Source organism: Alternaria arborescens, assembly GCF_004154835.1.
Source record: "Alternaria arborescens strain FERA 675 chromosome Unknown contig_5, whole genome shotgun sequence".
Taxonomy (NCBI): domain Eukaryota; kingdom Fungi; phylum Ascomycota; class Dothideomycetes; order Pleosporales; family Pleosporaceae; genus Alternaria; species Alternaria arborescens.
The window spans coordinates 1,064,073-1,086,992 of record NW_021167860.1 but is presented as its reverse complement, the minus strand read 5'-3'; the positions used below and the strand labels follow the sequence as shown (position 1 = coordinate 1,086,992).

At 51.2% G+C, this 22,920-nt stretch overlaps 13 protein-coding genes across 13 annotated transcripts; 4 read left to right on the top strand and 9 right to left on the bottom strand.

Annotated features, from left to right (window-relative positions):
- Positions 1–138: 138 nt before the first annotated feature.
- On the top strand, positions 139–2,350 carry AA0111_g3060 (Glutaminase A; the record flags this gene model as incomplete). Its single annotated transcript, XM_028648902.1, has 3 exons — positions 139–335; positions 386–684; positions 735–2,350. 3 exons carry the CDS (start codon positions 139–141, stop codon positions 2,348–2,350), a joined length of 2,112 nt encoding a protein of 703 aa, XP_028509329.1.
- Positions 2,351–2,491: 141 nt separating this feature from the next.
- AA0111_g3059 (hypothetical protein) lies at positions 2,492–3,022 on the bottom strand (the record flags this gene model as incomplete). Its single annotated transcript, XM_028648900.1, has 1 exon — positions 2,492–3,022. One exon carries the CDS (start codon positions 3,020–3,022, stop codon positions 2,492–2,494), a length of 531 nt encoding a protein of 176 aa, XP_028509624.1.
- Positions 3,023–3,392: 370 nt separating this feature from the next.
- Positions 3,393–4,417, bottom strand: AA0111_g3058 (hypothetical protein; the record flags this gene model as incomplete). The annotated part of the gene is made up of 2 exons (XM_028648899.1): positions 3,393–3,970; positions 4,042–4,417. 2 exons carry the CDS (start codon positions 4,415–4,417, stop codon positions 3,393–3,395), a joined length of 954 nt encoding a protein of 317 aa, XP_028509623.1.
- Positions 4,418–4,711: 294 nt separating this feature from the next.
- On the bottom strand, positions 4,712–5,365 carry AA0111_g3057 (hypothetical protein; the record flags this gene model as incomplete). The annotated part of the gene is made up of 3 exons (XM_028648898.1): positions 4,712–4,948; positions 5,013–5,189; positions 5,243–5,365. The coding sequence occupies 3 exons, from the start codon at positions 5,363–5,365 to the stop codon at positions 4,712–4,714; spliced, it is 537 nt and encodes a 178-aa protein (XP_028509356.1).
- A 50-nt stretch (positions 5,366–5,415) lies between these two features.
- Positions 5,416–5,556, bottom strand: AA0111_g3056 (hypothetical protein; the record flags this gene model as incomplete). The annotated part of the gene is made up of 1 exon (XM_028648897.1): positions 5,416–5,556. The coding sequence occupies one exon, from the start codon at positions 5,554–5,556 to the stop codon at positions 5,416–5,418; it is 141 nt and encodes a 46-aa protein (XP_028509355.1).
- Positions 5,557–8,917: 3,361 nt separating this feature from the next.
- AA0111_g3055 (hypothetical protein) lies at positions 8,918–10,640 on the top strand (the record flags this gene model as incomplete). The annotated part of the gene is made up of 3 exons (XM_028648896.1): positions 8,918–9,105; positions 9,160–10,381; positions 10,434–10,640. The coding sequence occupies 3 exons, from the start codon at positions 8,918–8,920 to the stop codon at positions 10,638–10,640; spliced, it is 1,617 nt and encodes a 538-aa protein (XP_028509354.1).
- Positions 10,641–10,800: 160 nt separating this feature from the next.
- AA0111_g3054 (hypothetical protein) lies at positions 10,801–11,484 on the bottom strand (the record flags this gene model as incomplete). Its single annotated transcript, XM_028648895.1, has 1 exon — positions 10,801–11,484. The coding sequence occupies one exon, from the start codon at positions 11,482–11,484 to the stop codon at positions 10,801–10,803; it is 684 nt and encodes a 227-aa protein (XP_028509353.1).
- Positions 11,485–12,129: 645 nt separating this feature from the next.
- Positions 12,130–13,481, top strand: AA0111_g3053 (hypothetical protein; the record flags this gene model as incomplete). The annotated part of the gene is made up of 2 exons (XM_028648894.1): positions 12,130–12,315; positions 12,465–13,481. The coding sequence occupies 2 exons, from the start codon at positions 12,130–12,132 to the stop codon at positions 13,479–13,481; spliced, it is 1,203 nt and encodes a 400-aa protein (XP_028509432.1).
- An 80-nt stretch (positions 13,482–13,561) lies between these two features.
- Positions 13,562–14,566, bottom strand: AA0111_g3052 (hypothetical protein; the record flags this gene model as incomplete). The annotated part of the gene is made up of 3 exons (XM_028648893.1): positions 13,562–13,863; positions 13,913–14,366; positions 14,420–14,566. 3 exons carry the CDS (start codon positions 14,564–14,566, stop codon positions 13,562–13,564), a joined length of 903 nt encoding a protein of 300 aa, XP_028509359.1.
- A 1,396-nt stretch (positions 14,567–15,962) lies between these two features.
- AA0111_g3051 (hypothetical protein) lies at positions 15,963–16,814 on the bottom strand (the record flags this gene model as incomplete). The annotated part of the gene is made up of 1 exon (XM_028648892.1): positions 15,963–16,814. One exon carries the CDS (start codon positions 16,812–16,814, stop codon positions 15,963–15,965), a length of 852 nt encoding a protein of 283 aa, XP_028509358.1.
- A 232-nt stretch (positions 16,815–17,046) lies between these two features.
- Positions 17,047–18,192, bottom strand: AA0111_g3050 (hypothetical protein; the record flags this gene model as incomplete). The annotated part of the gene is made up of 1 exon (XM_028648891.1): positions 17,047–18,192. The coding sequence occupies one exon, from the start codon at positions 18,190–18,192 to the stop codon at positions 17,047–17,049; it is 1,146 nt and encodes a 381-aa protein (XP_028509357.1).
- An 882-nt stretch (positions 18,193–19,074) lies between these two features.
- Positions 19,075–19,677, top strand: AA0111_g3049 (hypothetical protein; the record flags this gene model as incomplete). The annotated part of the gene is made up of 1 exon (XM_028648889.1): positions 19,075–19,677. One exon carries the CDS (start codon positions 19,075–19,077, stop codon positions 19,675–19,677), a length of 603 nt encoding a protein of 200 aa, XP_028509283.1.
- A 2,132-nt stretch (positions 19,678–21,809) lies between these two features.
- Positions 21,810–22,197, bottom strand: AA0111_g3048 (hypothetical protein; the record flags this gene model as incomplete). The annotated part of the gene is made up of 3 exons (XM_028648888.1): positions 21,810–21,834; positions 21,883–22,019; positions 22,084–22,197. The coding sequence occupies 3 exons, from the start codon at positions 22,195–22,197 to the stop codon at positions 21,810–21,812; spliced, it is 276 nt and encodes a 91-aa protein (XP_028509352.1).
- Between the last annotated feature and the right edge of the window lie 723 nt (positions 22,198–22,920).

The window sequence follows — 22,920 nt, the reverse complement described above, 5'->3', positions numbered from 1 at the left end:
CCGTGAAAACTAGCTGCAATGAGCACGAGGCGATAAAAACGAACGAGCAGCCATGATTAGTGTATATAAATGATTCTTTTATCTCATGGCTCTCTAATGCACTTCCCTACCCACTTCCCGACCATTTATTCATCCAATATGTTTCTCTTCTTTCTAGCCATACTAATCAACTTCTTCCTTACCATTGCTGCCCAGTCCGCCTCGAAGTTCACCCCGACGCGCCCACCGTCTTTGCCTCTGGCAGTGAAGAACCCATATCTAAGCGCATGGTTTCCTGCGGGCAGTAATGGCGGAAATGGAGGATATTTGCCCGGTCAATGGCCATCGTTCTGGACGTAGGTCGCCCTTCAACGGTACTTGCTTACTACATACTAACAGAAAGCAGTGGACAGACGCTGGGGTGGACTGGTCTAGTTCGAGTCGATGGGAACACGTTCGTTTGGATGGGTGCGCCGGACGGCTACAACGATCTGGCTAATCAAACGTCATACGAGTATACGTCGACCAGGAGTATCTTTACCCTTACTGCCGACGACAAGATTCAACTCAAGGTCACGTTCTTGTCGCCAATTACTCCCAACGACTACAAGCGTCAGTCACTGATTTTCTCCTACATGGACGTCGAGGTCTCATCCCTCGACAATTCCGAACATGATGTGCAGATCTACACTGACATCAGCGCTGGTGAGTATCTAGCTTATTCCTATGTATGTGTGTGCGCTAAATCGAGTTAGAATGGGTGTCTGGTGATCCCACTGCTGTAGCTGAATGGGGCTTTGGTACTACGTCGGATGGCGTCAACTACCACAAGGTCTGGAAGCAAGACCAACAAGTCTTCAACGAGCACAACGACCAATCACAATGGGGTAACTGGTATTATTCCACTAAAGCAGTGGAAGGTCTTACACATAAGTCGGGCGCGGACTCTGAAGTCCGCGATGCCTTTGACAACGACGGAAGACTTTACAAAGCGGAAGACTCAGAGTTCCGACCCATTAATACCGGCTGGCCTGTGTTTGGATACGCCCTAGCTATGGGTTCCGTTGGTTCAGACGTGAAGTCACAGTTATTCACGATTGGTCTATGTCAGGACGACGCCATTCAGTTTCTGGGTGCGGACGGCCTTGTGATTCTACCATCATTATGGAGGGATTATTTTGGAGATGATATCTCTGCGTTGTCTTTCTTCTACAACGATTACAACGAGTCTAGCAAACTCTCCACTGAACTCGATGATAAGATTTCGAAGGATTCCAAGACGATAGCAGGAGATGACTATGCCGTACTTACCACACTGGCTACTCGCCAGGCATTCGGGGCTACTCAACTCGTTGGAACTGAGAAGAAGCACTACTTGTTCCTCAAAGAAATCTCGTCTAACGGTAATACTCAGACCATCGACGTCATATATCCCGCTTCTCCAATCTTCTTCTATACCAACCCCGAGTTGGTCAAGTTGATGCTCGATCCACACTTTGAGAACCAGGAAAGTGGGCACTACCCAAAGAAATCCGCTATCCACGATTTGGGAACGCACTATCCCAATGCCACTGGACATCCAGACGGTGCTGATGAGCCTATGCCACTAGAGGAATGCGGTAACAATGTGATCATGATGCTCGCGTACGTTCAGCTATCCAGCGATTCCGACTACATCAAGGAACACTACCCCATCCTCAAACAGTGGGCTCAATACCTCGTCGATGACAGTCTCTACCCAGCCCTGCAGCTTTCCACCGACGATTTCGCTGGTAATCTGCCTAATCAAACCAATCTCGCACTAAAAGGCATCATCGGACTCGAAGCTATGTCGCAACTATCGCGCATCGTCGGCGAAACCGATGACGCAGAAAATTATACCGCTGTGGCCCACGATTACATCACCAAATGGGTAGACCTGGGTATGAACAAGAACGCCACTCCTCCGCACGCCATTCTGAATTACGGCAACGAGGACACCCATGGCCTGCTGTACAACCTCTACAACGACCGCCTTCTGAATCTCACACTCGTTCCCCAGGAGATCTACGACATTCAATCAGCCTTCTACCCGACCATCAGCGAAAACTATGGCGTTCCCCTTGATACACGGCATGGCTACACCAAGTCTGACTGGGAGGTCTTTTGCGCTGCCATCGCGAGCCAAGAAACGCGCGACATGTTCATTGGGAAACTGGCGAAGTGGGTGCGCGAGACGACCAGTTCGCATGCCTTTAGCGATCTTTACGAGGCAGACGATGGAAAACAGCCGGATGGAATTGATTTCAAGGCTAGGCCGGTTATGGGTGGTATGTTTGCGTTGCTCTTGCTTGATTGGGACGGGTATAGTCCAAGGCAGAAATTGTTGTAATAGTAGTGTTCTTACGACGTCAGATGACTGGCAAGTTCTATTTTGTTTGTTGTAGAACTTGCTGGTTCGGTAACGGTAATGAATTGTGCTAGTAATTATGGTCGGCGCCATCTTCCTCTGCTTCCAATGACTACATTCTTCTCACTTCTTCCCTTTTCCCTTTCCCTTATTTCCACCATTTCCACCGCCTTCAGCCTGAGCATCATCATCTAGATCCTCGAGCGCCTTATCAGCATCGACATTGCCCTCATACTCCACATCCTCGACCCATTGTTTCGCCAAGAAAAAGTGCCATGTCGCTGCCCCCGCAAGCCCTGCTACCGCTAGAAGGGAGAGAAAAGTTCTCAATACCGACCAAAGCGTTATACCAGCAAAGTACCGCAACCAAGGCGTTATGATAGCTTGCCTTTCTTCCTGGTAGACATCAGTATCGAACGGAGTGTTACAAGCATCGTCAAGGTGTAAGCGAACCTCCAAATCTGGATTCACGCAATACAGAAGGACAACGAGCGCGATGAGGATAAGTCCCAGTAAGAAAACAGTCAAGACCTGAATAACAGCGAGTAGAATGGAGATGTCGCGTGTTGTACGGAGGACTTTGAAACCTGCGGCTACGAGGGGTGTAACTTGTTCGAAGGCGGCGTTGATTTGGCGGGAGTAGGGAATACCCATTTTGTAGACTTGTAGTAGCGCGCGATGGTGTGGTTGTTGGAGCTGAATTTGTGTACTGTTCAAAAAGCAAAGAATACTGAATTATACATTAGAGTTTGAGACGGGAATATATCATGAACCAGAAAACTGGAAAATAGATGCATGACATAGCGGGGTTTCTATATGCTGCATGCGCAGACGGGAGAGGGCTGCACATGGGGCCGCTGACGTCATTCTTACCGCCCATGGGGGACAGGGGTGAAGAGGATGAGTAGTGCGGTGGCTTTGGCGAGGAGAGATGTTGCGAGTAGAGCAACGGAGGGCTGACGCATAGGCTTACAAGTTTTGTATACGCTTCTGATGTGAACAACGTGAATTCTCAAATACATGGTTAGCAGACCTTCAAGGGCGCTCCAGCAGGTTCCTTGTTGAGCTCCTTTAGAAATTCAACAACCAGCCCTACGAAATACCTAGCTACTCTTTCCTCGCTGAGCTCGTGGTCAGCGGTGGTAATAATCTGTGATTGCTCACTCGCCAAACCCTCTGGAATGGCTTTGACCCATCTCCCCAGCAACAACTCCTTATCCACCGTAAGCGGAACCATCTCATCCTTCTCAGACATCAAAATTAACATCGGTTTGTCCAGTCTTCCAAAGGTAAACTGAAGAGCTGAGGTCGGTAGATCAGACGAAAAGAAGTCGTCATCGCCGCCAACGGAGGCTAAGGAGTACCAGCGGTATGCTGTCACAGGCGAGGTGATGATAGATGGGATGAAGGAGGCTGGCATGATGGTCTTCTCCTTGCCTTTAGCAATAAGATCTCCAGCGTATTCGAGACTAGCGGAAAGCAGGTCCTGTGGCATGAGTAATCCTGCTGTTTCGCGATCTGAAGTTGGGGCTTGCATGATATAGCCGTCGACTGGAGGTGGCGCCGGCTCAGTACTGGCATAAGTCATGATGGCCTGACAGCCTTTGGGCATGTCAGCGGAGTTTGGTAATTTCAAGGGAAGAGAAAAGGAGGCTGGATATGAACCATCTTACCACTTGAGCTGCCCACCAGAACGATTTTCTCCACTCCGATTCCCTTGAGATGTCCCACCAGACTCGCAACATCTTCGCCATCCTCTTTAAGACTTCCATAGCCAAACGCGGTATAACTAGACCTCATTCTCAACTCCCACAGATTGTACTTGACGTTATCCGTGCTACTCTGACTAGCACATTCCAACATGGCATTCAAGGCGTCAAGGTAATGCGTCGTATGCGGACCACTACCTAGTCCACCGATGAAGACCACAGCATGCTTGCAGTCCGAGGAGTTGGAATGGCGGCGCTCATAGGCGCAGATTGTAGGGTGGTTTTGGGGGATGGGGTGAACGTAGACAGGGAAAGAGTGGGCTTGATCATAGTTTGACATTTTCGTAGAGGGGGAGATGTCTGTTGGTTCATGAGTGACCCAATTCCGGTTCTTGTAACAAGGTTTCTTATAGCAGTCTTGGTGTTAGGTCAGGCATACGATGGTCGCCAAGAATAGGCGACGCTTGGTGGATACGAGAAGCGTACAGCGACGCGTGCCATTGGTGTGTTATTCATGTAGGATTGGATGGGGTTATTCGGACCTTGCTTGATGCGCGAGCATATTACTTGTCCTGGCTTACTTACGGTGGTGATGGCTTGGGTTGTATTATGTAAACTATGATCTGATGGTATCTCACAAAAAGGCAGCCGCAGCCGCAGCCGCCATGACGCCAAACTCAGCCGGAAGCCACTGTCCAGCAAGTGCAGTGGGCATGGCGGCTCCCTCAGAGCCCGTCGTGGAAGTAGGAGCCCTCGCGGCAATGACGCTCCTCACGATGCTGAACTGGTCGCTGACCTGCTGTTCCTTGAAGGACCTGGCCGCACTGGGCAGGGCTGTGTACCAATCTGGCCTTGAGAAGTATGTGGGCGTCTGCAGATGCAGAGACGCAAAGTCAGTCTATGTCTCACATGCATGTCGTGCCATGACAACGAACCTCGTCAGCCATGGTGACCTCGGCGGGGATGCTGTAATTTGTGGCAGTTCGGACGAAGGCGTCGATTTCGGAGCGGGCGGATGTGAGGGAGGATTGGTAGGGCTCGCCGAGTGAGCCTGTGAAGCGGCCGTAAGCTATCTGCGCGTTGAGGAAGACGGAGGTTGTCCAGCTCGAGGCCTGCGTAGTTGTCAGTACGGCCGCGGTGGATGCCATGCATGGGCCCAGCATACATCGGATGGGTTCGCGAAGGTTGGGATGGCCGACGTTGGGATTGGCGGCTCTGTATAGACCATGAAGTCGCCCACGACGCCCGCCGCCGCCGTCAGCAGAAGGAGCCCAGTCTTTGCGAACATGTTTGCAGTATCGGATACGCTGAGTAGTAGCGAAAGTACGTGCGACGAGGCTAGAGACCGGACGACACTGTTGTCAAGTTGGATAGCGAGTGCGACATGTTGAATCCAACGTCGGCCTCTGGTGGCGCGCCCAAGATTTCAAACGTGGCCCAAGACTTCTTTCCTCGTATCAAACCGTTGCTGCTCCACATTTTGCTGATCGTGGTCGTAACGTCCTGGGCGTGAGAGGGCCCATTGGGCGACTGTGGCTATGCAATGCGAAGGATGACGGCGCGTGCACGCGGGTAGTCATGATGCCATGCACTGCGGAGCTCCACGGAACCTGATTGGACCCACCTTGGCTGACCACGACGAGCATCGCAGCATCTTCGCTCCTCAGAACTATGCACATGTTGAAACACTGCCATCTGCAATGTATGATGGAGACTGCCGCCAGATCTGAATACAAAGCCCATAGAGACCTGTCTGGTTAGTTCCAGGTTTCTTGGTTCAAATGAAAAAGATCTCTCAATCCCTGATGAGCGCACATGGCTACAAGGCTTACAGAACGAAGGAAAAGAGTTGAGATGATAACAATTCTCGGTGCCAATGTCGGCCTCTACGTATTGTTATACAAACGACATACAGCCGTACTGATAATGACGCAGCTTCTCCTTCTTACCCGAGACAGAAAGCAGGCTATCGGGCGACCTAAGGAGTACTTGGAACATATGTCAGACTTCGAAAACCCCTGTGTTATAACCTGAAGTACTGGCACGGCTGTCAAATCAGGCTCAACGCTAGGAAGGTGAACGAAATGCCCGTACACGCGAAGGAGTAGCATCAGCTGATGCGCACAAAATCGCATGATACAGCCACTTGAAGCGCCTGGTACCTAAGCGTGTTCCCTTGATCGACGAAGTGGAGCCACAGGACGCTGCTGACCAGCAAATCATGCTCAGGGTTGTATCTATCTTGCTTTTTTCACGCGTCGACGAGAGGATACAGTAAAGGATCGGAGGGTGGCCGTTGTTGGAGTCAGATGATTCTCGCCTTGCATCTAGACTTTAGGCAAACGTCTCAGGTGCCTATTCTCAAGTCAACCAGAAGGAACACATATGGGTGAACTATGTGAATCAGGATCGTCTACGCAGGACAACGCCATGATCAACCTGACATTTGACCAACCATAGTGTAAGCTGTTCCTGATCGTCACGACAGGCGATGAACCATTACACCTTGAATAGGGGCTACTCAACTGACTGGCTCTCTCTCTTTAGATGTCCTTACCAAGTGGCATAATTAGAGCAGCCACCGACTCGTGATGAGGATTCATTTAGCCTAATACCCCGGTGGCGAGGCTCAAACGCAATTGTATTGTTTCGTGGCGTGGCGCTTGTGGTGTTCAGACGGCGGCAAACGGGAAGGGGTATCGGGTAGAAGCTTCGGAGATCCTATGCTCGTACGTCCTCGAATCGTCATCCACTGACTTTTTCCCCATGAGAGAAGAAACGGCTGGACATGCCGATAATCATGACGGTCCGAGCGTGGGATCCCAACGTGTGGCTGCGACTGATCGGAGTCGGCATACACTAAATTAGCATCCGTACAAGACCTTGTCATGACTACTATAGACGGAGCTTCCAAGCTCTGGTGACCCATCAGGCTGGATGCGAGACCGTAAAGGTCAGTGTTGGTGGTTGCTGTGGATACTCGGGCTAACTCTACGCTGTTTTGTTTGGGTCAGTCAAGCCAAAGTACCCTGCCCATCTCGCGATGCTGGTCAATCCGCAAGACGAAGCGATGCAGCTGCGCGACTATCAGGCGTCCTCAATGTACACGACCCACAAATCTTGAGGGTGTGTTGGACGTGGCTTGCTTTGGAAGCACTCAGAATCGACTTTTCGATAGGACAGGCTGCCAACGCAGGCAAAGATTGCTTGGGTGTGGGCGGACACGGCATGCAGGAGGAGCCAGGCCTGCTGCATGCCTGTTCGGGATTGCGAACAAGCATTGGGGAAGCAATTGCCGCATCACCCGCGTATGCAGGCTTCCTGCAGGATCCAAAAGGGAGGGCACAGCGGCCAGAGCATCCAGCGTAGGAATCCATGGCATTCAGCGCTATGTTGAGCGGTGAGCATTGCACCCAACTGATTGTTACGATTTAGCCAGTGCAAAAAGGGCGACGGGATGCTTAGATCTCATCCGCCTATACATATTCCGCTGATCGAGAACTGGAGCGTGGTAGTCGAGAAATTAGCATGGGGAAAAGAACCAGCCACCCGTTGGAGGCTTGCAGACATCGACCAGGCGTCAGCGAGACCGCCCGTTTGTACGGTAGCCGAATCACATCGACAGGACGCTAACCAAAGATCACCCTGCTGCAGCATATACTAACAAGCAATACGAGAGTAGGATGAGGTGGATGGATATGGTGAAGCATTTGCGACATGTTGTGTGAAGTCTCCTCGAGACGCTTGAGTTGTTGTTGATCTCTGGGGGAGATTCTCTGGGGAAACATCTGGGGAACGGCTCAGGGCGCTGATGGCGCAACAAGAAAAGCGGGATATTGCGTTGCAGATGTGGAGTTTTCCGCGGTGGGAATAAAGCAAAATAATGGGTTAGTTTGCATGATCGATGAAGCTCTTTACCGTTAGGCGCTAGCCCATGCTTGTCTGCGTTCACGTGTTCGGGTGGCACCGAGTTAGCAAGCTGGGGAAGAGCAGCTCCTTGTTTCCGCCAACCACGCCTCATCATCTCGGCACCGCGTGCTCTGGCATATTCCCCAGACTAGCCCCAACCTTCATGGGAGACCCTGAAAAAGCGCTGGTCAGACCCACGTTCTCGGTCTCTGGAGTCGTGAGCTTTAGAGGCTGGTTAATCTATTCTACCGTAGCATGCGACGCTTTTGCAGCTGATCACAACCTTCGAGAAGGTTGTATGACCGAGCCTGAAGATAGCCAGCTTGGAAGGCTTGTCCTCGAGCCTCAGGATGCATACCGGGCTGACGGGCCTTGTGGCACCGAATGTATGTCTCCGGGGCTGATTCAGCCAGAACCAACATTCTCATTACGAGATGGCTGTTGCTGAGAGAGCCTCAATGCTTAGACTTCTTGTTGTTCTTGACGGCTGGCCGTCCCGCACGCCGAGGCCGACTTGACACTGGTAGTAAGGCGACCCGTTCATGGTAAAGACGAAGCTTGTGGTCTGGGCATGCTACCCTTGACCCCACCGTTTTGGGCCATCTGCCGCCCACTCTACCCCATACAGCGGTTCATCCGCGTAGAGGGCCACACAATTCCCTAGACGCATTTAACCGGTCCGCTAGAACGCAGCTCTAGAGCCAAGAGCCAATGCGAGCATAGTACCTCGCAGGCTGGGAGGCATACATATGAAGCACCAACATATTCAATCTATCCAGGCTCAGCTGCAATCAGCCCAACCCGACAATTCAAGAGCATATATACCCTGCTGCTCAGGACAGTGTACGGTTGTGCGTTTCAAGACCAACCTACACACACTCCTTCGTTGTTTCGATTCTACAAGCAGTCTCCGGACTAAGAGTTGGATATCATGGGTCTCTACCAGAAGTTCACACCCAAGATGGGTGCCGTTGCGAAGAGCAGGGCCGATGTCGAAGCCGCGCAGGCTGAGGCACCTCATCTGAAGCAGGTCAACTGGAAGTCCGATGCTGGTCTCCGCAAGCTCTACTTCTACGCCTTCTTCATCTGTATCGCTTCTGCGACTACCGGTTACGATGGGTAAGCCTATCTAGCAACAACCCTCCTATAATTGAATGCTAATTCTTTTTTCAGTTCCATGTTGAACAACCTGCGTATCCTACCCCGATGGACCGACTACTTCAACGATCCGAAGGGAGACACTCTTGGTCTCTTGACTGCTCTTTATTCTATCGGTTCGATCGCTTCGCTTCCTGTCGCTCCCTTTGTTGCCGATCGTTTCGGACGTCGAGCATGCATTACTTTCGGATGTGTTATCATGATCGTTGCAGCTTGCATTCAGGCCGCTGCTAAGGACCTCGACTACTTCATGGGTGGACGTTTCCTCATGGGTTTTGGAAACTCATTGGCTCAGCTGTCTTCTCCTCTACTTCTCACCGAACTTTGCCACCCTCAGCATCGTGCTCGTGTCACTGCGGTCTACAATTGCTTGTGGAACGTTGGTGCCATCGTTTGCACCTGGTTGACTTTTGGTACCAAGCGCATCGAAAGTGACTGGTGCTGGCGCGTTCCCGCTCTTACTCAGGCTGCACCTTCCGTCATTCAGCTGGCCGCCATCTGGTTCATCCCCGAGTCTCCGCGTTGGTTGATCGCCAAGGAGAGGAATGAGGAGGCCCTTGCAATCCTTGCCAAGTACCACGCAAACGGTGATGTCAACAACGCTACAGTTCAGTTCGAATACGCCGAGATCAAAGAAACCCTCCGCCTCGAGTTCCAGTACCAGAAAACTTCCAGCTATCTTGATTTCTTCAAGACCAAGGGTAACCGGTACAGACTTATGCTTCTCGCATCGCTTGGTCTCTTCTCTCAGTGGTCCGGCAACGGTCTTGTCTCCTACTACGCTACCGATGTTTACAACTCCATTGGTATCACAGACCCTGACACCCAGCTCGGCATCAATGGTGGACTTACTATCCTCTCCCTCATCGTCTCAGTCTCTTGTGCTCTACTCGTTGATCGCGTTGGTCGTCGCCCGCTCTTCATCTCCGCTACCGCAGCCATGTGCGTCACCTTCATCGTCTGGACGATTGCTTCGTCGCAGCAAGAGGCTACTAAGAGCAAGGCCGCTGGTCAGGCTGTCATTGCCATGATCTGGATCTTCTCTGTTGCTTACGCGTTGGCTTGGTCTGGTCTGCTTGTCGCCTACACAGTTGAGATCTTGCCCTTCAAGATCCGTGCGAAGGGTCTGATGATTATGAACTTGTTCATCCAAGTTGCTCTGACTATCAACCAATACGTCAACCCCTTGGGATTCGACCATCTTCACCCCACCTGGAAGCTCTACACTATCTACGCTGTAAGTTTTGCACCGACTGGTCTTCTAAATATCATTTACTAACAACAACTAGTGCTGGATCTTCCTCGAACTCGTCTTCGTCACTGTCTTCTACGTCGAGACCCGTGGTCCCACTCTTGAAGAGGTCGCCAAGATCTTCGATGGTGATGACGCTGAGGTTGCTCACGTCGACATTGAGGTGGTTGAGAAGAACGTCATGACTTCTGGTTACGAGAAGGATGACAACGTCCACGTTGAACAAGTTCGCTCATCCTCTTAGATGTTTTGATCACTTGTGTCTAAATAATTAGTGCGTCCTGTTTGGGGAGTGAGAGTGGTAGTGGGTTGATTTGCGATACCCAAAGTACGCATGTCCTTCGCTACTAGTAATGAACGTTATATGTTCTCTCTTTACATTGCCTCCGACTTATTACTCAACGTCACCGTCCGACAATGCCCTGTTCCATCTGACCCATCTCTTTAACCGCCTTCTTCCCCTCCTTCCTTTGCCTCCGTTTTTCCAACTTTGCCTTGATGGCAGCTTTGATTCCAGCGTAGCACATGAATGAAGAGAACAAGGCACTTCCCATCCACAGTAATGCGTTGATGAGGTCACACCACACAGCTCTCTTCATGCGTCCTACATCCACATTCTCGTATCCTTGCTCAATATCGCTACGCAGATAAATTGTGTAGAAACGGCCGAAACAAGCAATCCATAGAATGGCCAAGATCCACTCCGGCACCCAGGTCATACGGTAGTTCCGTGCTGTTATGCTGTCTATGACCAAGACTATGAGGGTAAGACCAAACACAACTTGTGCGTATATGAAGTCTGAGCTCGCATCGCTTGTTGTGTGGCGAAGTTCGATGGCATAGGATATGCCTGAGGCAAGGGCGAATACGAATTGGAAAATGCGGATGCTGAGACGGAAGAGAGAAACGGCAGGCTTGTCGAGCTTTTTGTTTACGGCCGACTTGAAAGACGATGGAGAGATGAAGTGTGACTTGAAGTAGGGCGGTGGTGGCACAGATGGTATTGACTGTATCGAGGGTGGTGATGAAGATGAAACTGATGAAGATGGTTTGTTGTACACGGCTTCGATATCTTCTGGTCGACCCATGGTTTGTGTTGCGTCCGAATGGGTTTGGGGGCTTAGGGATTGAGGTCGCAAGGAGAGTGGTGTGAATGGGTTAGGTTGTGTGGATCAGAGCAGCGGGCCATGGTATGGTTATATGTGCTCTCAAACCGCCGACGCGTCCCTAGGCAAGATTCGGCGCAATTCATAAATAGGAGCACAGCATGTCATTCTCTGCAGATTTAGCCCTGCTAAGTGGAGCATGATAGGAGTGCACCACACTTCTATACCTAGAAACTGCGTATTCGAAGAGAACACGAGCAATGCGAGTACTAGCGGCTTTAGCGGCTTGGCAAAACGATCGGAGAGAAGAGCCCGGGCCTATTCGCGTCGCATGAGGGGCGATCGACGCGCGACCTGAACACTCGTTGCGAAGCTACAAGCGCACAGGATGTTTGAAAAGGGAAAGAGAGTCGAGCGGGCTCGGCCAAGTTAGTGTTCGGAGAGGTCTTTCCTGGAGATGTTTGCGATGCTGCGGCCAGGGACGCAATATAGAAGGACGCTAGAAGCGATGATGTAGGCCGCTAGCCGAAGCCTCTCTGGAGCCGTTGTCTCTCTTAAGATACGCGTTCCTCGCTCAGAATACGCCTTCCGATGCCTCAACATCTTCGACGCGACGGCACCATAAACATGCAGGAAGACTCGCCACTCACGGAGGCCACATCGGACTCGAGGGGAGCGTCCCTTTTGACCTCACGCGAGCCTTCTCCGTCTGACCACAGTGCAAGGGGCACGTCAAGACGATCGAAGATAACAAGGAAGTCTCATCGCAAGTCACGGGCTGGATGCGTAAATTGCAAGTCACGTCGCATCAAGGTACGTATATTATGTGTTGGCCGCAATCATTCGCGACACTCTTCTCGAGAAGCGAGACAGATCCCAGAGCATGTATACAACATGTCGAACATGTATTGGACGTGGGGTAAAGTCGGACGTCATGCTCAACGTGCTAACAACATGCTTAGTGCGACGAGGGCAAGCCATCTTGTGCCAACTGTAAACGAAGGCAAGTTCGCTGCGAATATCCCGCCAATCCCGCGACCTCCGCTGCCGCATCAGGACTTGTGGATCCAAGAGAGCCGGGTGACCTTCCGATATCTGAAATTGAACTCACATACCACTGGGCAACGACGACATGTCACTCATTCTCAGCATGGCCTGCTGGTGTGGCTCGTGTACAAGCTTTAACCGAAGAAGTCGCGATGAAGAACCAGCACGTATTACACCTCATATTTGCGTTTACGGCTCTTCATCTCGCCGTTTGTCGCCCAAAACGCAAAGAACACTACACCACCACTGCAGATTACCACTACGAGCGCGCCCTCGCACTTGTTACTCCAGAGATAGCCAGCCTCAGTCCTGATAACTGTGACGCGGTCCTTCAATCTGTTCAGATGATCTGCTTTGTCAGCTGGGCAAGAGGACCGCAGGCTGGTGAGTACCTTGCTTTTGGCAAGCATGGAAGATCGGACTGGCTGGTCATGTTTCGTGGAATTCGTACAACATTGGCTTCGCTCTCGAGAGACCATTTCTCTAAGACGCATGGGCCAAATACTCGTGGCAAAGGTCGACTTCTACCACCATCGGACGGGCCATTCGAGTACGAAAAGCAGTTAATGGAGCTGAAAGAGCATATTGAGTTCGTCTCCGAGCCCGCTGACCGTGATGACAACGTGAATAGCGTTGAGGTCTTGCAGGAGATGTACTCCAATCGTTACGGTGGCAAAGATGGGGAATATCATGTCGCTTTTGGGTGGCTCTATCGCATGAGCGAGGACTTTCTCGACCGACTTCAACGATGCGACCCGCTGCCGCTCATCATATACGCTCACTTTGTTGTCCTCATGCACGACTTGGAGAAATTCTGGTATATGAAAGGGTGGACACATCATGTTATGAGTGGCATCTACGAAGCGCTACCTATCGAACATAAAGCATACATAAGCTGGCCAATGGCGAGGGTTGGGTGGATAGCGCCTTGATTTGTTCGCTCTCTACTCGTAGCAGGTTGCGCTAATTACCCAGGAGCCAACGCACACCTCCCTCATAAGATACGTTCTAGTCAGTTGGACCACGGATGGCCTTCGATTCCCAGCTTAGCACCAAGGAAAGCAAGCTTTAGGAGCTTCTGCTCGGTGATCTCCGACTTGTGTTTCTCCAGTTCGTCAAGATCCCAGTTCACACTGACGAAAGAGCCCTTCAAGTAATCTGCCTTAGGCTGGGCAAGATACAAGGACAATCCACCTGTCTGAATGCCCTTGTCAAGCGCGAAGGGCGTGAGCGAATCAACGATCATACCACGCTGCGTCTCTGTCGCGGCGACGATTCCTGGATGAACAGTAAAGATGCGGAGATTTGGTTTCTCTATTAGAGAGTCAGTGACGATATGATTTCCAGATCGATTGAATCCTACCAGCATCCAGATACTCAGCCAGCTTGAGCAACGCCATCTTACTTCCAGAGTACGAGCTCATACCAGCAAACGTGAACGATGCACCCAGCGTACCAACAAAGATAAGGGTACCAGCCGCTACAGCCTTGAGATAGTAGTGCGCAAGGACGTAAGAGCCTTTGACGTTGACCTCGTAGTCGCTGAACCAAGCATTGGGAGGCAAGTCGCCCACCGGTCCCCCGCCTATGCTCCCAGCGGCGTGTAGTACCACATCCACGGTACCAAATTGGCTTACAGCGTTGGTGAACATCGCTTCGACATCAGCCTCGTTGGTCAAGTCGGCGGATAGGCAGAGCACCCGGGTAGAAGGGCTGAGCGATGCAATGGCCTCTGCCGGTTCCTTGAGGCCCTCTTGATTGCGACCTGTGAGCACGATGCCCTCTGCGCCGGCAATTGCCCAGGCTCGCGCAACTTCCTAGAGCATACCTTAGCGAGCATATGGAATAATGCTTTATGGTTTTGACATACACCACCCAGTCCACCTGTAGCACCTGTAATAAGAATGGTCTTGCCTTTGGCACTCAACTCGGGGTTCTTGGGGTCGATCGTCGGATAGATGTCACGGCGAAGCGTCTTGGTGGCCTGAAAAGGTGCGGTAAAGGCGTTAGGATCCATGTCAATAATATGCGTTGGCAGATGCGATTCAAATTGAACAAGCTTTGCAAGAAAAGATCTGAAAGGGTTGTAGTCGTTCTAGTCTTTGCTGTCTTCACAACTGGCTGATGATTAACACATCACCTGCATCCCGTCTTATATACCTCGATACTTTACCCTCCCTACTCCGGTCTGCTATCGTTCAACACCAAATCCAGCATAGTCACATCTCGTACGCCACTTCTTCAGCTTCGAAGCATTGAAAAGCATTGTAAAGCAGCATTTCCAAGCATTATTTACAAAACACAGAGTAGCATTTCAAAGTGCTTAGAAATAGAATATAAGGCCTCGTCCCATATCGAGGGCGTCAAGGCTACAGGCGAGCTTTGTGGGGTGGTCTCTTGATTGCGCTCGTTTGGTTGGTCGAAGTCGGGTGGAGAACCGTGCGCTTGCGATATCGAGGGGGCTAGTGCTGACAGCTGCTACGAACATCAACTCGAAATTGTGGGTATATTATACTCGGTGCCGACATCGATTGCATGCTTGTTCAGAATAAGCTTTCTTGTGGGATATTGGTGAACCATAGTTTCATTTTGGTACGCTGATCTGATGTAATTTCTTTGTGTCACAACAATGCCATGTAGTAGTTTACTCAGGTATCGGAGCACTACATGTGTACATCACCTCTGAATTTGTAACACAAGAGAAGTATATCGAGGCATCCAAGATCAAAGATAATATTCGGTCGCAGCAGATATTGCAACGGCTGACCGAGCTTCTTCAGAGGAAGGGATGTGCATCCGAGGGCAAGCTCAAGATTTTGCAGTTCTGGAACAGGATGTGTTGTCACAAAGGGAAACAACACCAGATGATGAGGCTTTACATACTGTTTGCTGCTACGCCATCTTCAGAACTAGAGCACTCCCGCACGTCATACATGTCAAGCTTTTCGTTTTGACTTGTCTTCTAGATGAGACATATCCGAGTGATCACTGATTTTTGAGATAGCTAAAACGTGCGCATTCGTTTGAAGTGTATGATTTGAGTTGAATTTCTGAAGCTTGGCCTTGCTCATCATCAAAAAGCATGATGGGAGACCGTTTTGCATATATGCCAAAGCCGTGGTAGCAGCCCGCGAGACTACAGTACAGTATCCGACTCCGAACCAGAAATCATGTTCATGTTCAAATCCCTATCCATCCATCATACTGCCATCCTCAGGCATGCAGACGTCAGACTCAAGACCGTTTCTTGAACGGCAAATGGGCGAAAGTTACATGTCCTCCTCATCGCACCCAATCGACGCGCATGCTCGGCCTGAAACCAAGTAAGACGGATATGGGCCTTGGCATAGTTTGACTTGGGTTCGTTAAAACGAGAGTTGCGCTTAGCATCACCAGAATGGCAATAGAAAAGGCTAGTATGCAGAGCGACAGGTATACCGGCCCATGGCCCCCAGGTGGTACGACTGCTTGACGGGATACGAAATGTATGCGCCAGTTGGCAGGTTGTAGGCGATGCTATCTGCAAGCTGGGGCCGGACAAGTGCGGTTATTGCCTCTGGGATCGTGAACATAATATCTGTAGAAGTCGATGGCTCCCAAGTGTCATTGGCTGACCTTGCCGTTATCCTCTCCTCTCTCATCGCTTCTCTTTCTGCGTTCCAAACCCGTTGTTCGGATTGTTCCCACTTTTGCGGGCGCTTACTAAAGCGGTGTGTAAGTACCAGTGGCTTTTGTGGCAAGGTCCATCTTTCTTCGCTTTCGTTCTGATCTATGGTTTTCTCTGGAAAGCGCTGTCCTGCCGATTTGGGATGCTCTGATTGCTCCTGCTCCAGCGTTGCCATCGTGTGAGCCAATGGCCGTGCAGATGCCATATGGGGAGGATTTAGAAAGCGTTCACGAGTGTTTCCGAGCGTCTTGCTACGCAGAGCGTACCTTGAGTGGCTCTGCTCCTCGGCTTGATGTTGAAGAGCTTTAGATCTCGATAAAAACGTAGGGAAACCCTCTTCCACCTCATCACTCAGTGTCAGATTAATGAATTGGGATATCTGGCCTGGAAAGGACTTGGCTTGCAAGGTCTCGGTAGGTTGCCGGATCTTTGGCTGGGTCCCCATGTATCGCACGTCGATCTGCGCAGTTGTGTTGTCCGCTGGTTCTTGCAATCCCGCAGTCTTGGATCGCGCTGCCCTCGTTCGCTTGGTATGGCGTCGCGATTTGGACTGAGATGCTTCTAAATCTGGTTGCACGCGTTTTCCGTGACTCGCCATGACGGGGTGAGATGTGATATAGCTGTGAGCATTCGCGAGCACAGATATTGGAGAGTGTGGTACAAGACAGTCGCAGTCAGACGAATCTGGTTATGTGGACAAAGAGGTGTTGCAGGTTGTTGGCCGCAAAGGTGAGTAAGGTGAGTCCCAAAATTGCCGCTTGGACCGCCGCATCAACAAACGCTCGTAGAAGGTGCGTCCAGGTCGTAGCTATTGTGCAGCTATTGTGCAATCAGACCCGGCCCCGTCTGCCAGTTTTTGCATTGAAATCCTCGATTGCTTGCTTGAATCCAGGCCAAGCATTTCTAACCAGCGGGTTATTCTCCAGCGTTCTGATGTAATTTTCTGGGACATCGTGGAGCCGCTTTCCTTCGTGAATGCCTTTTTTGAATCTCCACGTGTCTGACGCCGAAGGAGCTTGTGATTGAGATGGCTGTGACTGTGGCTGTGGCTGTGGCCGCGATGATTGCGCCTGGGTCCGTTGGGGTTGGATCTGCGGCTGGTCGGCCTGTGGTGGCTTAAGACGTGCTTGTCCCGGCCTGTGGTATTCGAATGCTTCCAGGAGACCCGCGTGCTTGTCCATGTACTTGTAGAGCTGACCGCCAATCGTCTTGACGTAGTTGTCAGGAACATCCGTGAAGCGCTTGCCGCTGTGCGCTCCAAATGTCCACACGTAGTCGCGTGCAGGGTTGTACTCGGGTGTTGGTGGTTCGTTCATAGAACCGTCGCTGGTGGCGCTGCTAATGCTCGATCGACGGGACAGTGGGGAGGGCGCGAAGGAGATGTATGCGCTCGAATCGGCAGAAGTGTCTTCCTGGTAGAGGAGGTAGCGCACTCGGGTCGTCGTCGTAGTCAGTGGGAAGTTGCGCAGATAGATCTGATCGTATACGGCAACGGCGGCTGCCTCGGTAAACATGATTTGTGCTCTTGGTTGTCTCCCTCTACTCGTCGTAGGCGGTGGCGCCTGTACATTGATGGCGATGTCTTGGGCGTCGTACATATCCTCGTCAAGGAGCTCGTCCGAGTCGCTGCTGTCGCCATCCACTTCCAGATCGAAATTGTCGTCCCGCCTGCTGGACCGGTACAGCGCCTCGAAATTATTCCCACCAGAGGACAGAGGGATGAAATCTTGTTCCGAGTCGTTCCTACCACTCTTCTGTGAAAAACGACCGCCACGACCGCCTGCTTGTCCGCCACGGCCTCGACCTCGCGCTCCGCCGCGCGCTCCGCCACGTCCTCCGCCGCGCCCGTGTCGAGCATTGTGTATCGCCTTTTGTCGCGCTTTGTGTCTGATGGGGGGAGGTCCTGTTGGCTTGGAGCCCCTGGATTTGCGATTCGCAGCGGCACTCGAGCGCCGTTGCTGGCAAGGGCGCGACATTGCAACGGCCGTGTTTGATCGTGAAGTAGGCGGGATGACGAATTGCACCTTGTTGTGTGCTCAACGTCAGAGTTCAGGACGCTCGGCCCCACGCCTACCGAATCGGCATCCCGAAATTGCCCTTTCCTGCCCCTGCGCACGTCCGGCCCAACTTCATGGACCCTTACGCTGACACCGTTGTGAAGACAACGCGCAGCCATGACACATGCAACAGCACAAACAGTCATCTTTTTTCGCTGTCAAGCTTCCTGGATATGCGCACAGATTGAACGTCTTCTGCCTTCCCTGACGATCGTGACCTCATCGCGTCGCTCCTAATTTCCCTCGCATCAACCCATACTGTACCGAGCCGACCTCACGTAAGTTTGCCCAGCACAAAGAAACCCGCGCCGCCCGCACATATCTAGTTTTGGACGTCTTCGCATTCCTTGCGGCTCAAGAATCCATCTCATTGCACAGTGTGGATGCTTGCCGCCCGGCTCCCGCTGAAGCACTCTATCCGACGCGTCTGCGCCGCAACCCCGCATCAGCCTTGCACCCAGCCGCCGCATGACCCCATCAGGTACTCAAGCGGGGCCTGCCGAGCAAGAATAGCAGTGATGAACGCGATAGACAGGGTGAAGGGCGGGTAGACCGCCGTAGTTGTTCTGAAACAATACCTCTCCACAGCCTGCAGTGAGGTACAAAGGTACCTTTGTTCAGCGCTACCACTATCTCCATTCACATTCACCTTCTGTGCACCTTACTTGAATCACACAGCTGGCCTTGGATCCGGCTATCCGTGTGTCATCTATCTCTTGACTGACTGTGTCATCAACTCTGCTTCTACAACTACAAACCCAATACACAACAACACAAAGCTTTCGCAAGCAGGTCTTCACAATGCACACCAATACTTTTGCCATCCTCTCATCGGTCCTCTTCCTCGCATTGTCGCCATGCGCAGCCCGCGTTGTACCTCCCCAACCTCCACGCATCCTCCCCCGCGATGACGCACAGTCATTGTTATCGACATCCGCTACATCTCTAGCCGATAAATGCACCTTCACTCTCTTTCACAAGCAACTCATCACCGCTGCTAAACCAAAATCGGCAAGCAAGGGCAAGATCAACTACATCCAAATCGACAGTTTGGAGGATCATACCAATGGGCTTACCATCGACGTCGCCTCTTCAAGACCACGGGCTGAGCGCAACTCGTACACAAAAATCTCTGCGAAGCAAGTACTCACCATTGCGGGATTGTTGGATGACACTAGCCTGACCATTCACGGTACTGATGGGGATGATGCGCTGATCTTCGAGTCTGATGGCGTGAGCTGGGCGACAGAGGGCGGAAGTAAGAGACTGAGGCCTGACGCCTGGTGCAACTCAGGCATGTGGGTCGAGAGTGGAAGGGGAAGTAGGGAAAGAACAATGGAGTGCGCGTTTCCCTGCGCCAGGATTGAAGAGGACGGAGAGGATGAGAGAGAAGAGCTGCGGTAGATGACGTAGACGTAACATCCCGGATCAAAGTGTGGGCTTCCGCGAGATTTCCTTTGTACATTATACATTCTCCAACCCCTCGATACCCATCAATAAGAACAGCAATCACAGCAGGCATCTGTGCAAAAACCGTAGGAACTTCATGACCTGAGCAAGTAATTGTTCGATTCTCTATTCAAAGTGCTCTATATTTGGATATCTACCAATAACGAAGTTACCACACAAATCACTCCATCTAAATGACCAGTTCCGTGTCGCCGTCTATTCTTGACCCAACACTTTCCACCTTGTTCTTATCTGTTTCCAAAGGTCCAAGGATCTCTGGCCGCACCAAACCATGTCATGTCCCCACCCACCTTATTGCCACACTGACAACAGCCCCCTTCATTCGTTACTTCCTGCTCAATCGGCATCATCATCCTCGCCTCCAACCACCTCGCTAACCCCTCATCATCACAACCGGTAACCTTCGCAACCCCTACTCCTCTCACACCAGTGAACAGCCTCAAGTGCGAGTTATCAGCCCCGTCAAACATGCTCTGCCAAACCTTCACTTCTAAAAACTCAGCACCGGAGAATGCGGCCGTAGCTTGATTGCTAGTGAACCGGGGATCGATATCCAGACGTAGTTCAAGTTGCCAGCGATTGATCTTTGCGATGCCAGATTGAGACAAGATTGGCTTCTCTGGGCAGATCAGATGTGGCAGAGCGGTTAAGAGGGACCGGTGGGCGTGGAAGACATGTGTTGTGTAAAGAAGATCTTGGGCTTCTTCATGTACCTTGCGACATGTTTGAAGGATAGCTGGGTAAACAGCTGGTGGCTTCGATGGCGTAGAATACGTGGCTAGATTTCTGTGATGTGGTGTGTTGGGGCAGAGGAGCTCTTCGTAGATTTGATTGCGTAATTCCGCTGGAAGACGGAAAAAGATGGAAGTCGATTGGTTGTTTGTTCCATTATTTCTCATTGTTGTTGTTGTTGTTGTTGTTGTTGTTGTTCTTGTCGTTGTCGTCGCGAGTTGTGTTGACAGAGTAGGCTGGATCTGGGCTTCCGCTTGCCCGATCAGAACAGGCGATAGCGGCGACACATTGTAAAGTGTAGTGGCAGGGAACCAGGGCTCGTTCATTGCATGGTTTCCGGGCATGTTGAAGTGCGCTGCGAAGTAATATGCTGTCGCCATGTCGTTTGATTTCGCTACTTTGCGAGTCTTGTCGGAGGGTAAATCGAATGCGGTTGATTTGTGGCCGTGTTCGAGGAATTCCGTCGAGTTGATGTGTCTTTGAGTGTTGACCCTTAGCAGTGAATAACTCACGTAAGTTGATTCTTCTGGTGATTCTTCTGGTGATTCAACTGGTGTAGATGTTTCTCGTCCTATAACGGTATGCTGTTCGCTGCTGACTGCTTGGTTCGTTGTCTTTCCTTATCGGGTGATGCACTCCGCTATCGGGTGGCTTTCGCTGATGTTAAACTGACTGATAGATTGTTGATTCGATTAGATGATGTGCAGAGACTCCATTTGAGGAATTGGATCTTTATACGAAGCAGAGCATCCGAAGTATTCAGCTCAATCACCTTATCAACAGTACTGCTGTTGACGTGCCGTCACGTTAAGCTCTCCAAAGTTCGGACCGAAACGGGACTGGATCGTCTGCAAGTAGCGTGAATGTCGCGCCACATTTCTAGGCGTCACTCCACCGCCCTTTGTTGAGCTGCGTTCCTTGCATTATCCAGACCCATCTGGATAGACATGCATTTTTCTGCACCCACGTCCCTAATGTAGCTGGCGTCTCAAGGGTTCCCTTGTAAGCAGAACACATTGCATCCTCACGTTGCTGATCTGTGTTGGCGCGCACCGGTAGGTCAATTACGCGCATCAACGGCCCGAGGCTGACATCACGTGTGCTGACCAACTCCTTTAGACCAGCGTAGAAGTAAAAGCTCTCATCTTTTCGCGCGTCACTTTTCACGATCGCAACCATCATCGGGTTGGTACTTTATAGAAAGTATGATTGCACATTGAAAGATATGGGATATTATCTATGGTGGCGGAATTTGTTCCTACCCTACTCCTGAAACGACCCACATGCATCACCGCTCTACTTTCTATACACAGCGCACATACCATATTCTACATCTAGGAGGTACTAGTGGAACCAACCCTTCAAAGAGTCAACAATAGGACTGCACTTGGCGTAAGGGATACTTACTCGCATGGCTCGCGGAACTGAACGTTCCAGGCGCTGACGCTAGACCATGCACCACCAGCAGCGCAAGCAGCGCCGTCCTTGTTTCGCTTAGCATTCATGCAGACATCTTCGCATCTCTCCTCGCCACCATAAGCACTCTGTAAAGGAGCAAGGCTCCGGTCAGCTTTATCCTTAGTTCCTTAATGACTTCGAGTATCTTACGGTGCTGGCACAGCAGTGCGAACGGTCAGAGAACAAGCATTGGCAGGTATGAGAAGCTTGAACACCAAAGGCAAAAGCGAAGATGAACGCAGCGACGGAGGTAATGCGGACCATGATGACAGCTGGGAAGAGACGAGGGGTAGTTGAAATAGTGTATTTAGAGTCGCGGAAGAGGTACCGATGACTTGGTTGATGTCCTTACCAGAGACGCGGAACCACTGAGACTTTAACGTGTTGCTGTTGACTACACTCACTACGATCAACTTCGGAACTGGTGTTGTACAATGGCCGAGAACCCGGATTGGGGTCGATGGGGCTGTTTTCGGACCTTTGGTGTACCTTTCTCGGACCTTCCAAACCCTGCTTAACCAGGTACCAATCTCGGCATCCTTCCCTCATCGCGTTGAACACACCGCACATCGTGATCAATGGTGGTGATCCAAAGCCTCATCGGTAAGTATCTCGACGACATCCCGGTCACTCATGTGAGTACCCCTTGGAATAGCCCTCTTGTCTTAGGTGAGCTTCTCCTCTCAGCCAAGATCAAACAGACTCACCCAACACGTGGAGATGTTGTACGAGGTATACTCCGACTCTATATGGTAAGCACACTGTTGATCGCATGGCTTCCTCTACTAGCGCACTCGTATTTTGCTCAACACTCGGGGTGTCAAGGAAACAATGGCGATTACCGCACTACTACACTTGGGTCGTGGGGTTTATGGACCGACATATTGACACAAGTGTCACCGAGGCTGAGCACATTGTCATACTTTCACGTAGTCGTAACACTATAAAACACCTTGACAGCCCTTCCTCAGTGATTAGTTAAACCAC